This window comes from Sinohyriopsis cumingii, chromosome 16, assembly GCF_028554795.1.
Source record: "Sinohyriopsis cumingii isolate HCF-2022 chromosome 16, ASM2855479v2, whole genome shotgun sequence".
NCBI classification, from domain to species: Eukaryota; Metazoa; Mollusca; class Bivalvia; order Unionida; family Unionidae; genus Sinohyriopsis; species Sinohyriopsis cumingii.
Genome location: NC_142976.1, coordinates 92,956,781 through 92,972,948, shown reverse-complemented (window position 1 = coordinate 92,972,948; position 16,168 = coordinate 92,956,781). Strand labels below are relative to the sequence as shown.

The following is a 16,168-nucleotide window of genomic DNA, read 5'->3' as shown; positions in this document are numbered from 1 at the left end:
AACAAAATAAAGTTACACTCAAACTTAATACTTAAATATATATTTATCTTCTTCATACTAATCTCAAATAACTGTATTACCTTAAATATCAGCAATTCTTTCCCCTGAACAAATATCAAAATTTTGAAGGGAAAAATGTATAGTTGAGTCAATATTAGCTAATATTATCAATTTCTGTTTAATTTCTTAAGAAATCTACGAGTAAGAAACAAGAAATATATTAATCAAATAACTGATGCTAACTGATGCAATAGGAAAATAAATTTCCAGGTGCTGAGGTGAGTGTTATTGAAACGTCTTAATAGTCTCTATGAGCTCCTCAGTGACACTAAGTCTCAAGATTTGCAGTCATTCTTCACTGACTAGTTCTTTAGATGTTAAGCTATAACCAAGTTTTGAATTTTGTAAAGTCAATGAGAATTAAGGAACCAGTCTGTGACACAGCAAAACCAACATTAAACTGGTGAATAATATTAAGTTGAATAACACTGTAGTCATCATAACTCAAGCATGTAGAAGTTATTATCACAAGAGTAGAAAATGATAACCTTTTTACTTACGGTATGTCTTACTTATTATTCAAACATAACTATGTAAACAAAATTATTGTTGAAAAATGCTGGTATTAGCCAAATCTTGAACATGTAAGAGTAAAACGCATGATGATGGATGTAACAATTATTACTATCATTCATACAGAATCAATAGCATCGTTTATACAGAATCTCTAGCATCATTCATACAGAATCCCTAGCATCATTCATGCAGAATCTCTGGAATCATTCATACAGAATCCCTAGCATCATTCATATCATTCATACAGAATCCCTAGCATCATTCATACAGAATCTCTGGAATCATTCATACAGAATCCCTAGCATCATTCATATCATTCATACAGAATCTCTAGCATCATTCATATCATTCATACAGAATCCCTAGCATCATTCATACAGAATTCCTAGAATCTCTAGCATCATTCATATCATTCATACAGAATTATTAGAATCTCTAGCATAATTCATATCATTCATGCAGAATCCCTAGCATCATTCATACAGAATCCCTAGCATCATTCATACAGAATCCCTAGCATCATTTATATCATTCATACAGAATCCCTGGCATCATTCATACAGAATCCCTAGCATCATTCATACAGAATCCCTGGTATTACTCATATCACAGATACAGAATCCCTAGCATCATTCATACAGAATCCCTGGCATTATTCATATCACAGATACAGAATCCCTAGCATCATTCATACAGAATCCCTGGCATCATTCATACAGAATCCCTGGCATTATTCATATCACAGATACAGAATCCCTAGCATCATTCATACAGAATCCCTGGCATCATTCATACAGAATCCCTGACATTACTCATATCACAGATACAGAATCCCTAGCATCCTTCATACAGAATCCCTGGCATCATTCATACAGAATCCTTGGCATTACTCATATCACAGATACAGAATCCCTAGCATCATTCATATAGAATCCCTGGCATCATTCATACAGAATCCCTGACATTACTCATATCACAGATACAGAATCCCTAGCATCATTCATACAGAATCCCTGGCATCATTCATACAGAATCCCTGACATTACTCATATCATAGATACAGAATCCCTAGCATCATTCATACAGAATCCCTGGCATCATTCATACAGAATCCCTGGCATCATTCATACAGAATCCCTGGCATCACTCATATCACAGATACAGAATCCCTAGCATCATTTATACAGAATCTCTAGCATCATTCATACAGAATACCTAGCATCATTCATATCATTCATACAGAATCCCTGGCATCATTCATACAGAATCCCTAGCATCATTCATACAGAATCTCTAGCATCATTCATACAGAATCCCTAGCATCATTCATACAGAATCCCTAGCATCATTCATATCATTCATACAGAATCCCTAGCACTCTTCTTATCCAAAGTAATACAACTAGTCAACGTAACACAAACACATATACAGAGTGTACAAGTGATCTATGAATTTCTAACAAATGTTTTATTCTTCACATAATTTACTGCAACTTACGCAGACTAAAAACATTTAAACATTAACAAATTTAAACAATGAAAACTTGGTGATATTAAAGAGTTTCATTTATGAAAATAAAATTCAAAAAGCAAACTTGTTAAGTCAAAACTCAAGTAATAAATGGTTCCCATCACAAGTTTCTATTTTTCGAAGTCTGGCAACGGCCTAGTGCAATGTATAATTGGAAGAGAGCAGCAAGCATAAATGTGCATGAATTGCAAGGATTATAATTTATTTGTGCAATTAAGCTGATGATATTAATTTGTGCTAGATTCAGTTTGGGGTGCTTTAAAACCTGAAACGCCTGATACTATTTGGAAATGCAGTTTTTTGTTGTTGGTAAATTATGTTTCTCTATGAATACATACTCAATCGCATTAACTATAGGAACTATGATACCTCCTGAATCCAGCCCGCATGACAAGAAAAAAAGAAAAAAAAAGAGCCTTTTCTCTCTCTCTCTCTCTCTCTCTCTCTATATATATATATGTATTATACAGACCGGGGGAAAAACTCTTGCCCCTTACTTCCCCTTAACAACTGCTAGGTGGTGCCAGTTCCAAGCTGAGTGATACATCAACTAGGATGCTGGCATTCATGGGGAGGATGGGATTATTTTTATCATAATGTGATTGGGTAAGTATTCCAGGAGAAACATAATTTACTGAAAAGTTTACTTTCTTACTTGAATACATTCCTCAATCATATTAATGTTAGGAGAAAGGTAATAGGAAGATGGAATAATCGGCATTCTACACCTCTACCATGTGATGGAAGAATGGCTCAGTTCCTCATATGAAGGATGGTCCAGGACAACTATACACAGTTTGGAGGGAAATTTATGAACTCTTCTTATTGATAAATTTTCTGGGTGCTAAATTAGTCTGTGACATTCTCTGGGACTGGTGGTCATCTCAGCAAAAGTACTAAATCACTGCATGACATTTTCTGGCACTTATGGTCATCTCAGTAAAATTACTAAATTACTGCCTGTGACATTCTCTGGAACTGGTAGTCATCTCAGCAAAGGTACTAAATTACTGCCTGTGACATTCTCTGGGACTGATGGTCATCTCTGCAAAATTACTAAATTACTGCCTGTGACATTCTCTGGGACTGGTGGTCATCTCAGCAGCAGATGCTAGACGTTCCCGATCCAATTCTCGCCTCTGTGAAGTATGATCCCAGAGATAAAAATTCAAGGTTGACTGTGCATGCCAACTAGCAGCTTCTATTACATCTCATATGAAAACAAGGCTTGCAGAGATCACTCACTCTAGTCTCCTGAGTTGAAATCTTCAGGAGGCAACTCATATGGTTTGAGACCTTACCAAATGTAAAACCAACTTCAGCCATGATGATAGGGCTCAAAGGCAGTATCTTTTTGAAGGGCTTTCACCAAGAGATGCTTTCATGATATCAAGGAGAAGAAACATACAATGACTCTTTGACTGCATGCTGACGGCAGCCTATATTCTTTGCTCCAAAGTCTGGCAGCATCATTAAGATCATAGAACCATCTGAACTGAACTGTAAATAGTTCAGGTCCACTGAAAGGGCATGCAAATCATTCATCCCGCTGCCAAAGCAAAGGTTATTAGAAAGCATGTGCTGTATTAATGTAATTTCAGCAAGGTTCTAGCTAAAGGCTTGCAAAACTAAGGTGGTCAAGGGGATCTATTGAGTGGGAGTTTCTTCCCTTTGTCTATATGGAATTCATCTTTTCGGGTGAGCTGGATTCAGAAGGTAGAGGAATTTATTTCCATCACTTTAATGTGATCGGGGAATGCATTCAAAGGAGAAATCTGTTTGTAAACATCAACATTTAGTTCTAAGAGCTGAAACTTTATTTTTAAGGGCAATCAGGTAGCAAGGAACCATGCATGGTTTCAACAGGGTATGCCATTGCGCATCAACTCTTAGAAGGTTTGTTATCTTAAATGTCTGCTTGGCAACCCAGTTGATTCAGGTTCAATACCCAATCAAGGTCATGGTCATTACTCCTTTACCATTACATTTATGGACTCGTATGACCATCAATAATGTTCATATTCATCTGGACTGTTCCGATGGGCAACCGTGGGTAACATGTTGGTAACATTCATCGTTGAAATCTGAATTTGGGGGGTGGGAGTGCAGGAGTGATGCTTAAGTTGTGAAGCACTGAGGCAGATATATATATGTGTGTATTTATATAAATGCATTTGTAGCATCCTACGGATTATCTTACCCAGAAAACTTGCTCTCATTCATGGATGAACTAAAACAGTGGTATAAATGCTCAAGTTATATCATCTGTGTAACTTGCTGTCATGCATGGATGAACTAAAACAGTGGTATATATGCTTATTCTGTGTTGTATAACTTGCTGTCATGCATGGATGAACTAAAACAGTGGTATAAATGTTTATTCCATGTCATCTGTGTAACTTGCAGTCATGCATGGATGAACTAACAGTGGTATATATGCTTATTCCATGTCATCTGTGCAACCTGCAGTCATGTATGGATGAACTAGGTGGTATAAATGCTTATTCCATGTTATCTGTGTAACTTGCAATCATGCATGGATGAACTAACAGTGGTATATATGCTTATTCCATGTCATCTGTGCAACCTGCAGTCATGTACGGATGAACTAAACCAGTGGTATAAATATGCTTATGCCATATCATCTGTGCCACACAATAATATTCCTGCCATGACAAAACTAAAGGTTGCCTAGGTTTAAGACTTTCGCATCTACTGCTACAATTTATCTAAAATTTCATCATCTTGTACCTGACCATGCTATTGTCTAAATACAACAAAAGCCAATAACTGCTATCATCTAAATGCCACAGAAGCCAATAACTGCCATGCTATCATCTAAATGCCACAGAAGCCAATAACTGCCATATTTTCTTATGAAGATGCTAAGCTAATATGAATAAAATCTGATTTCAATTGATGGCAGACTGGCATCAATGTAAATACTTAAAAGCCTTCCAATAAATTTGGTCAAAATCTGATTTCATCTGATGGCAGACTGGCATCAATGTAAATACTTAAAAGCCTTCCATTAAATTTGGTCAAAATCTGTTGAGAGCATATGAAAAGAAGTTGTTTTCCATTATTATTAATGGCTGCTATATCTGACAGTGAATTGGCATAATTTGTATAAATCTGCCCTTACTACCATAATGCTGTCAAATCTAAGCAGATTCTGAGAAATGGTATTATTTATACAGATTTTTAAAGCTCTTTATGTGACTGTTTTCTGTCAATGTGCTAAAAAGTTATGATATTTGAGAAGTTGTTGAAAGGTTTTTCTACATTTAGTAATGCAACTACATTTGATGGCAGTCTGTGAAGACTCATAGCCAGGATTTTTTTGTCAAATTTGGTCAAATTCAGCAGTTCTGGAGAAGCTGTTTTAAGGTTCTTCTATTTTTAGTAATGGTGGCCATATTGGCAGCTTTGCATCATGTGACCAAATTTGAAACACTTTCATGCCAGGATGATGTTAAATTTGGTTAAATTGTGTTCAGCGGTTCAAGATAAGTTTTTAAAGATTTTTCTATTTTTAGTAATGGCAGTATTTGAAGCAGATCAGCACCATATGTATGTAATTGGCAGCCAATTTATGCCTGGATGCTTTAGTCAAATTCTGTTTAACCATGTTTTCAGAGCAAGTTGTAAAAGAGCAACTGATAATGGACAACACATGATGGAAGACAGATGGATAATACCATAATCTCACCAGAATCTAAGAAATGTATATAAAATTGAAAAGATGCTGTAATGGCTGAAAAGATATATTAAGGTATCTTCTTAAGACTATGAAATACTGTGTAAAAATTCCATGGGTTAGTCTCAGATGTCACTCAGGAGACAGAGGACATCAGGGTCTCTGATGTCACTCAGCAGACAATTATGTCATCATCTCCGATGTCACTTACAGACAGATGTAGTCGGAATCAATTGCCTATTAAAATCTTCCAATTTTTGCTGACCAATACATTAGGCATTATCTGTCAGCCATTAATTCATGACCACGGAAATATGTAACTTACATATATGTTATGTATATTTAATTTGCATTCTTTGTTATTTTTTTAAATTATTATATGCTGTAGGTTATGTAAAATTGTATTTTGTAGCTGACCTTGTCCAAAATCAAGTTTATTGTCCACCTAACTAGTCACTGATTTTTATTAAAAAACATTCTATAAACAACTAATACTAGTTTGTATTTTCTCTACAAGTACGGATTTAATGTAATGAACATTATCAATAGAAATATAAATATTTATCTTGGACTGAGTCAAGGACATTGTGTTTACTATGTTCATTATTATAATTTTAGTAAATCATAACTGAGATTTTTCTAGAAATGAACTTTTGGCCCTCATTCACGTTATTCTTTTGTCTAAGTTTTTTTAATATATAATCTTGTTTACTGGAAAAATTATTTATTCCTGTGATAACATCTGGACAGAATTGATTTATATGTTGTATTCAGATTTTGATTTGGGTGGAATTATTTATTATTCTCTGGAAATACAATGTGCTCAATTATATTTTTGGAAAGAGATATTAACTTGGAATTATGTGTGTGTGTGCGCTTTGGAATTTTAACGTAGCTTTAACAATTTTTCAGTCATATCGCTACGATGTCTGTAGTGTGACAGTTTATAGTGATGTCGAGTATTGGGGCATCATGCCGCAGACATGTAGCATGATGTCCCACCCAGTCACATTATCCTGTAACCAGACCGACCAGTCCTAACATTAACCTCTTAATGCTGAGCTGTTAGTATCATTTTTGTAAGTCTTTGGTATGACTCGGCCGGGGATCGAACCCACAACCTCCCACATCCACGGCGGATGCTCTAACCACTAGGCCGCTGGAGCAGTGCTTGGAATTATGGTGCATGTGTGTGTTATTTGGATTTTTAACATAGCTTTCACAGTTTTCCAGTCATATCACTATGATGTCTGCAGTGTGGCAGTTTAAAGTGATGCCTAGCACTGGGGAATCATGCCACAGACATGTAGCATCATGTCCACACAGCCATATTATCCTGACTCCAGGCCGACCAGTCTTAACACTAACCTCTTAATGCTGAATGTCAAGCAAGGCAGCTGCTAGTACCATTTTTATATGTCTTTGGTATGATTTGGCCATGGTTCAAGCCTGCGGCCTCCCATATCCGAGGCCAACACTCTAACCAATGAGGCCACCACATTGGTTGGGAATTATAGTGAATTTAAACAACCTTGGATTATATTACTGTGATTCAATAAAAGACTGCTGGTACTTCAATACAATTCAGGACATTGGTACATTAGTACAATAGTGACTACCACCATTATGGGCACATCAACACCTTCAGTGTTGGAAATTATTTGAATATGACTAAAGATTATTCAGAATTGTATTGATTGGGACTTGTGTTAATAATTCTAGGATCATTTTGGATTTAATTTGCAATACAGTAAGATTTTAAGTTTTCACTTTGCATTCTGGGAAAATAAATTTGTCGAATTTTACAAAGATATTTGTTTTTTGTTCTTTTCTGTTACTTTGTTTAAGACCATGGAGTTGTAACAGTACCTTAATCATTTATCTTCATGCCAACTCATTCATACATGTAACCTCACTGATTTAGTTTGTTGGACAATTACAATTCTGACAATGAAGCAAGTGTTATGGGTCTAACCAAACTGTACAAATGGGATCTAGCATCATAAATTAAGCAAATGACTTATTTCCGATAATCTTAAAATATGGACCAGCAAATGCCACCCATGTCTGGCAAAATTTCAACTTATCGATTGGCAATTTACCTTGACATCACTCCATTTGCAGACTGACATCAAAGACTTGGACTAGACTCTAAGTTTAAAAGTGCTGATGCCATTATCTAAAATAAACTGGACATGGATCTATAAATGATGGATAGACAGCTATTATGCAGGATGTTCCCTTCAGCCATTGCTACAAGGTATTAAAAATCTTGCTAGGTCAAGTCCACTACTATCTCCTGGGTCTGTAGTAATAGTCTATCTGTGTGCATTACATACAGTTCCTTGTTTCAAGGGGCCATACACTATTTGTACTGCTGTAAATAATAGATTTCTCAAATGCAAGTCAACCTTTCAGGTTTCCAAATACTGAATGCCTATCCATCTGTCTACAACACATACCGTTTCCTGTCTCTCATGGCCCCTTCCTTCGCATCCTTCAGGGCAGTTTCCAGCGACTTGACTCGTTCCATTGTGGCCCGAAGGCGCTTCTCAAGTTTTGGGAGCTCACACCGCAAATCAGCATTATCACGGACAAGCTGCAAGAAAAGTGGAATATATATTAATTAAATATACTATGTATGCAACAAATGAATTGGAATATTTGTAGATTTTGGCAAGACAGAACCATAGTTTTACAAATCAGATTTTTTCAACAGTCCCTGATTCCAGAATGGTTGCTCTACTGGCTGAAAAGAATTTCCAGGCATCTAAGATAAGTCCTTTACTTCAATTTTAACTACTGAATATTCAAGCATTTCTGATATTCCTGAGACACTACAATATACAAAATGTGGAACCAAAATTATTTTCTCATGTTTGAGTTAACATGTTCATATCCTACCATCAGACCTGCCTGGGTTAGCAACCACTGTGTGTCCTTAGCCAAAGCACTTAACTGCCTCTGAACAAAAGAACCTACCTGTGTTCTGTACCGTAAAGCAGCAAACCAAACCAAGCCACACAAGTACTTAAAATAAAAATAATAGCAACTCCAAAATTTTCATTAAAAAATGCAACATAGAGTGTTTACCACACTGTTACCGCTGTAAAATCAACAATAATCTTGATCACTTTAGTAAATGTAGGAATTATTTTAAAAATAAAAGAGAAAACACTTCCTAACCTGTTTGTGGACCTTGGTAAGTTGTTCCAGGTTGTTTTCCAAGAAGGAAATCTTCTGTTTCTGTGCAGCACTTCCTCCTGTGTCCTCCTCCTCCTCCTCATCCTTCTTAGCAGCAGACTGGGGAACAAATGTCAAACATCCATGTAAAATTTTCCAAATCTGATTGCATTTGATTGTAAGAAAACTAACAAATTGGAACAAGTAAGTAAGAGTTCACAGAGGGTAGGAGCTTACAAGCTACTTCCCACTTCTATGGCAAGAGTCTGAAAGGCACTGTATTGCCTATTTGTTTTTGGACAAGAAAATATACTTTTCTGCTATCCAAAAGCATACAAAAATATTTTAGTTGGTGTTCTAAATTCAAATGAACAAAACAAAACCTCCAGGCCTAAGCAACCAAATTCACATATGGAAACTGAAATATAATGTGATATAACAAGGCACTATATACAGAATGTAAAATCCCAAGGAATCAAATACACATGGAATTGGTCTACCCCTTATGTCACATAGCAAGGCACTATATACAGAATGAAAATTTAAGGTTCAAGCAACCAAATTCACATATGGAAACAGGCTTATGCTGTCACACAGCAAAGTAACAATGAATCTCACTGTAAAATTCCAGATAGTAAAATAGTCAAATCTATTTCAGAAGCAGGTAGGTCCTAAATAACACAACCAATGAACCAATCCTGCTTTATGTGGTCTGGTATCACAACTTGCACAGGCCTATTAATAAACTGAATTACAATCCAATACTTATATATTCATAATAATATAGAACACTTAAAACAAACATGTTTTTGCTAGGCTATTTTTTAAAGTAAGTTATTATCCACAGAAATTAGTTCCCAAATATATTAATGGTATATGACTGGGTGCAGATTTGTGTAATTATCCACTCTAATACATCTGAAATTTTGTTTTGAAATTAAGGGTTTGACTTGACTAGTTTAGCCATTTAATGAAGGGTGACATCTACGTAATGCTTTCATAATTTTAATTTTTCTTCCATATGTAGTATAAATTGTATTTGTTACATCTCTGTATGCAAGATAATGAATAGAGAATAATGATTCTCTCAGTTAATGAAAATTTGATTCTTAACTTGTTGAGGCTACTTCCAATGACAAATAAGCCATTTCTCAGTTCCCAAAAATCATATTAGTCTCACTTTTATTAACACTGTATAAATAATGTTTTATTTAAAAACAATGTTGACAAATTCCTGGCCATGACAAATTACTTTGTCAAAAATGTTGGTGTCCAAAAGTACACTTCAATTTTGGTAGTAAAAGATGATGGCAGAATGATGTTATTATATCTTAAAAACAATTAATATCTAACGTAGTTAAGACACTGCCTTGCTTTGATAAATGATGTAACATGACATAACAATAAATTGATTCCTTATAAATTACACTGTAACACTGACATAACAATAAACTGATTCTTTATAAATTACACTGTAACAGTGACATAACAATGAAATTATTCTGTATACATTACACTGTAACACTGAACTTATTATGTGTTCTCAAGTTGTGCAGTAAACATCTGTCAGCAGCAGACACCTTAAAGCCAAAGTTTGAGAACAACAAAGAAAATGAATTTGACATATTTCCCTCTCTCTCTCGTCTAATAATTATTAAACAGGCTAATTACACATGGAGTCTAATAAATATTCACCAGGCTAATTAAACCTGGAGTCTAATAAATATTCAACAGGCTAACTAAGCCCAGAGTCTAATATTCACCAGGCTAACTAAGCCTAGAGTCTAATAAATATTAACCAGGCTAACTAAGCCTGGAGTCTAATAAATACTAACCATGCTAACTAAGCTTGGAGTCTAATAAATATTAACCAGGCTAACTAAGCCTAGAGTCTAATAAATATTAACCAGGCTAACTAAGCCTAGAGTCTAATAAATATTAACCAGGCTAACTAAGCATACAGTCTAATAAATATTAACCAGGCTAACTAAGCCTAGAGTCTAATAAATATTAACCAGGCTAACTAAGCCTAGAGTCTAATAAATATTAACCAGGCTAACTAAGCCCAGAGTCTAATATTCACCAGGCTAACTAAGCCTAGAGTCTAATAAATATTAACCAGGCTAACTAAGCCTGGAGTCTAATAAATACTAACCAGGCTAACTAAGCTTGGAGTCTAATAAATATTCACCAGACTAACTAAGCCTGGAGTCTAATAAATATTAACCAAACAAACTAACTTTAGAGCTTGATTACAAGAAGTGCCTCTCTAAAGTGCCTAAATGACCTAAAAAAAACCAAAATATACGATGGTGTGACAGATAGAAGTACAAATGTACAAATAAGGCTTTCACTTAGTGCCCCTAAAACTGTCATGGTGGGAAATTACAAGAAAATTTTAATTACCAAATAACCTGAAATTCTATCACAAGACTTCAAACAGCTAATGTACCATCTCCAGTTCTGTTTCAAAGACATTATAGAGACCCTAATGGGTCTACCACTTTGTCTAAAAATGAATAATAATGCAGGTACTCTAGTGTGAAACCACACATCTCTACACCAAATTTAATTTTGCCTGTTAAATCACATCTAGAGGAACAATTTGCTCCAATAAATATATCCTTGCCTTTCATGCATTCCACTCCTACCACATGAGTGATGAATTTATAGTAAAAGAAAACTGCATAGCTTTTCTGAAACTAGTTCTGGTACATCGACCTTCTGATGACATAATATATAATGTTTCACATTATCCATCTAAAAACTGCAAATGTTTTGAAAACATTGTCATTTGTTGTATCCGGCTGTGAGAAAATGGCAATAACTCTTAAAGAAGTCTCAAGAACAAAAGAACTTTTTAATACAAACATCTGATGATGATGATGTCATAATACAAATTTCAATCTAGAAAACATGACAAACCATGAGACTAGTCGCAGAAACGAGAATGTTTCACACATATGCAATAAATGTTAAGACAAAAAAGGGCAATAACTCAAACAAAATTTATGGGTGCAAAATGATTTGTTGCTATCCACATCTTCTTGTAATTACCATAATATTTGCCAAAATCTGATGGCAATCCATTAAAAAATAAGCTGGATTAGTTAGAAGGACTGATAGACATAATACTATAAAACCACACCTCTGTGTAAGTATGGAATATAAATTTAGCATTCAATCATGCTAAAAGGAACCATACTATTGTTAAAACCAGAGTGACTCTGGACTGATACTATCTCCCTTCCATCACCAATCCTCACCTTTTTCACTCTGTTCTGCAAATCCTGCACAAAGAGTTTTCTTAGGTTGTGAAGAGTCTGCAACTCCTTTGCCTGAAAGATACAGAGGAAATAAATGGTACCGACTTCTGCTCAACAGATGTAATTACAAATGAAAAGAAGCACAAAACATAAACTATACAAGTATATATCAATGTATATACAACAGAATGCATGAATTTACTACATATGCATATATCCTACGAATATCTATAGGTCATGTTAACTTTATCTTTGTAATTCCACTGGAAAGAAAATAATAACATAAGAAAACAATTATACTATCATTTTTAACTTACTCAGAATTTACACTTTCAACACTCAGATGTTAAAACAAATTTAAGATGAATAATTTAATAGAGAGAAGAGAGATAAAGAAATAATTATCAGAGAGATAAATTCATGCAAAATTAAGTCTACACTCAAGAGAATTTAAGTTCTGCTGTGAATGGGTTATCAACAAGATGGTTGAATGGTCAGATTACAATCCATCAATACTGTAAATTCATTGTTGTTCATGGAGTACCAATCATTGTAGATTTCTTGGCTTCTTGGAAACATGTATTGACACAGCCATTCTACAAGTAACAGTGTTTAAGAAAATAACCTAAATGCAAATCCTGAACCACAGAAAATAAGTTTAATTGTAATGGTAAATACAACTCATTGAACTATGAAACATGGATCACTGTGTCCTAGTTTTCACTGATACCTGTAGTATTCCCAAGTTATATAACTCCACAGGCAACAGAAAATGAGCTAAATGTAAAGGTTAGACTGTGATATGTAGGTTGTAGCAGTCTGATTTTCAATGAAAAGTATAGGAACTCCACATGACACAAATGAACACCAACTCAGGCAACTCTATGAGCAACATTATCTGAGAAAATGGAGTAAATACAAACCTTAACTCAAAGGAAAACACAAATAACTGAACCATTAAATACAGGTTAGTGACATAGTTTTTCACTGAAGGCTGTTGTGCTCCTCATGATTACATTACATATCAAGTTATGTCAATCTATGCAATAACAAACCTCAAGATTACATTACATACCAAGTTATGTCACTATATAGGCAATAACAAACCTTATGATTGCATTACATACCAAGTTATGTCACTCTATAGACAATAACAAACCTCAAGATTACATTACAAACCAAGTTATGTCACTATATAGGCAATAACAAACCTGATGATTGCATTACATACCAAGTTATGTCACTCTATAGGCAAAAACAAACCTCATGATTACATTACATACCAAGTTATGTAACTGCTACAGGCAATAACAATCCTCATGATTACATACCAAGTTATGTCACTCTATAGGCAATAACAATCCTCATGATTACATTGCATACCAAGTTATCTGACTCTATAAGCAATAACAATCCTCATGATTACACTACATATCAAGTTATGTCACTCTATAGGCAATAACAATCCTCATGATTACATTACATACCAAGTTACAGGCAATAGCAATCCTCATGATTACATTACATACCAAGTTATGTCACTCTACAGGCAATAGCAATCCTCATGATTACATTGCATACCAATTTTTGTCACTCTACAGGCAATAACAATCCTTATGATTACATTGCATACCAAGTTATGTCACTCTACAGGCAACAGCAATCCTCATGATTACATTACATACCAAGTTATGTCACTCTATAGGCAATAACAATCATCATGATTACATTACATACCAAGTTATGTCACTCTATAGGCAATAACAATCCTCATGATTACATTACATACCAAGTTATGTCACTCTATAGGCAATAACAATCCTCATGATTATATTACATACCAAGTTATGTCACTCTAAAGTCAATACTGCCTGAGAAATAACAAAATGCCAACCTTAACCAAAATCAACGAACCATGAAATAAGATCATAGCTCAAATTTTCACTGAAAGGTGCATTAATCTGCAACACAGCTAAATATCAACTTATGTGACTAAAAGTATGAAAAAAAATGACCTAAATAATGACCTAACCGTAATCCTAATCTTAGTACTGATGCTAAATATCACTAATCCTTAAGCCCGAAATGATTTGCAATCTGGCCAAATAGATCCAGTGTATTTGTACAATGATTACATGAACCCTGCATCATATTAAATGACACTGGTAAATAGCACTATTACAAAAGATATATGATACATGCACCACAGAGATGTTTCTACCTGAAGATAAACTATTGTTTAAAAACAATATAAATATGCATACTATGAAATAGAAGACGAAGTAAAAATGTGTGTGTGTGTGTACACATGTCATTTTTATCTCTTCTATCTGCTCAGTCCTCATTTAACCCTATTCTGTCCAAAAGAAGTCACTTCTCTGATTAATTTATTAGGTATGCCAATGTATATCCCTCAACATACCACAGTCTCCTCAAGTCCTTTGAGGTCTTGTTTTGCCTGCTCCCGTCTGTCAATCTGCAGCGAAAGTTCTGCCAACTTGGCCGTCTTTTCGCTTTCTTCCTGTTTGAGCTTGTCATAGTCAGCCTGAAACTTTTCCGATGCCAACGCCAACTTCTGGTTAGTACTGCAGGAAGACAGTTATATTTTATATTGTCACTGTTGTCATTATTATATTTTATGCTGTTACTGTTTACAGATGTTTTATACAGAAATATGTTGTTTAGCTTTGCATACATTTTTCTAAATTTCTGAATCATCTTAACCCTTTACCTCATAGAGCATAGTTACAAACTGCAGTGCGCTATAAATAGAACACCTATTCGACTCCATACGCATAGGCCTGTCTGTTAACTGTTAAGCAATGTAGTGTCTGTTACGTTAAACAGCAATTTTAACCATTTTACATTTTTGGTACACATCTATTATGTGTGGAAAAATTTAAGAGTAAAGTCCGATTATTATAGCTGTGTATTTATTTTTCACGGAAGAATTTTTTATGTGCTTTAAAATCTTGAGGGAACTCGTTCACCATCATGTCAGTGAGGCCGCATGACCAACCGTAGCTGCCATTTCTCATACTCGAAATTTACAAGTTTTTCGTCTGTGTCTACATCACTAAGTCATCTGAATTTAATAATTTACAAAAACTAATTGCTGCCTACATCAACAGCAGAGCCTTTACCTAAGTTATTGAATCTTTCATAGTTGTGATTCTAATCATGAAAACTTCATAAGTAGTGAACGAAATCCGCGACTGCCATTTTGGAGAGTGGAGATTACGACCCAGTTACATTAAATAGCAGATATCGACCAGTCCATAAACAGTGACCATGTGATCTGATGTAATTGTCATTTGCAGAAATGAATGTAGTATCTAACAGGGGTTTTTCCCCGAAGGTGGCACTACGAAAACCGGCTCAAAATGGCTGATGTCTACAGCAGTGATCAAAAGGCGCTTCCATGCGAATTGAGTACAGGGGTCAAAGGCGCTTTCATGCAAATGGAGTAGAGGCATCCAAAGACACCTGCATGAGGTGAAGTGTTAAGCTACAAGCTGCTTCCCAAAAATACAATTTTCTTTACTTTTTATTCTGTGCAAGGTCATTGTCATAGATTTCTGTATCTAAACAAAAAACACCATTGATGTCAACTAACCTTCATCCTAAAAGAACAATTTCAATCATTTAATAACTAGGTAAAACTACACTTGTTAGTGACCTGATTATGGGACAGAGTCAATATTCTAAGGAATACTGTAACCGAGATGCATTTGATGTGAGGACACATTAATATCAAGGTGAGACAGGAATTGGTATTCTAAGGAACACTGTCAGAGAGATGCACTTATTCATTTTAAGATAACTCTACACTGTAACTTTGGTAATAAACTCTGGAATGTTTGTTACAGGAGCCCAGTTTTCATGTGCAACCAAACATTTTCCTAAGATATTA

General features: G+C 34.9%; 1 protein-coding gene across 4 annotated transcripts in view; it reads right to left on the bottom strand.

Annotated features, from left to right (window-relative positions):
- The window catches only part of LOC149780998 (kinesin heavy chain-like), a 103,113-nt gene that overhangs the window by 11,200 nt on the left and 75,745 nt on the right, over positions 1-16,168 (bottom strand). For 2 of the 4 annotated variants that reach the window (XM_089938108.1, XM_089938109.1), the window contains 5 exons: positions 14,678-14,840; positions 12,256-12,327; positions 8,993-9,109; positions 8,269-8,405; positions 4,307-4,336 (listed from right to left, as the gene is read on the bottom strand). In XM_089938108.1, the coding sequence (XP_089794234.1) occupies positions 4,307-4,336; positions 8,269-8,405; positions 8,993-9,109; positions 12,256-12,327; positions 14,678-14,840 (519 nt within the window). The remainder of the gene's footprint in view (positions 1-4,306; positions 4,337-8,268; positions 8,406-8,992; positions 9,110-12,255; positions 12,328-14,677; positions 14,841-16,168) is intronic. The other 2 variants (XM_089938110.1, XM_089938111.1) reach the window with 1 other exon arrangement.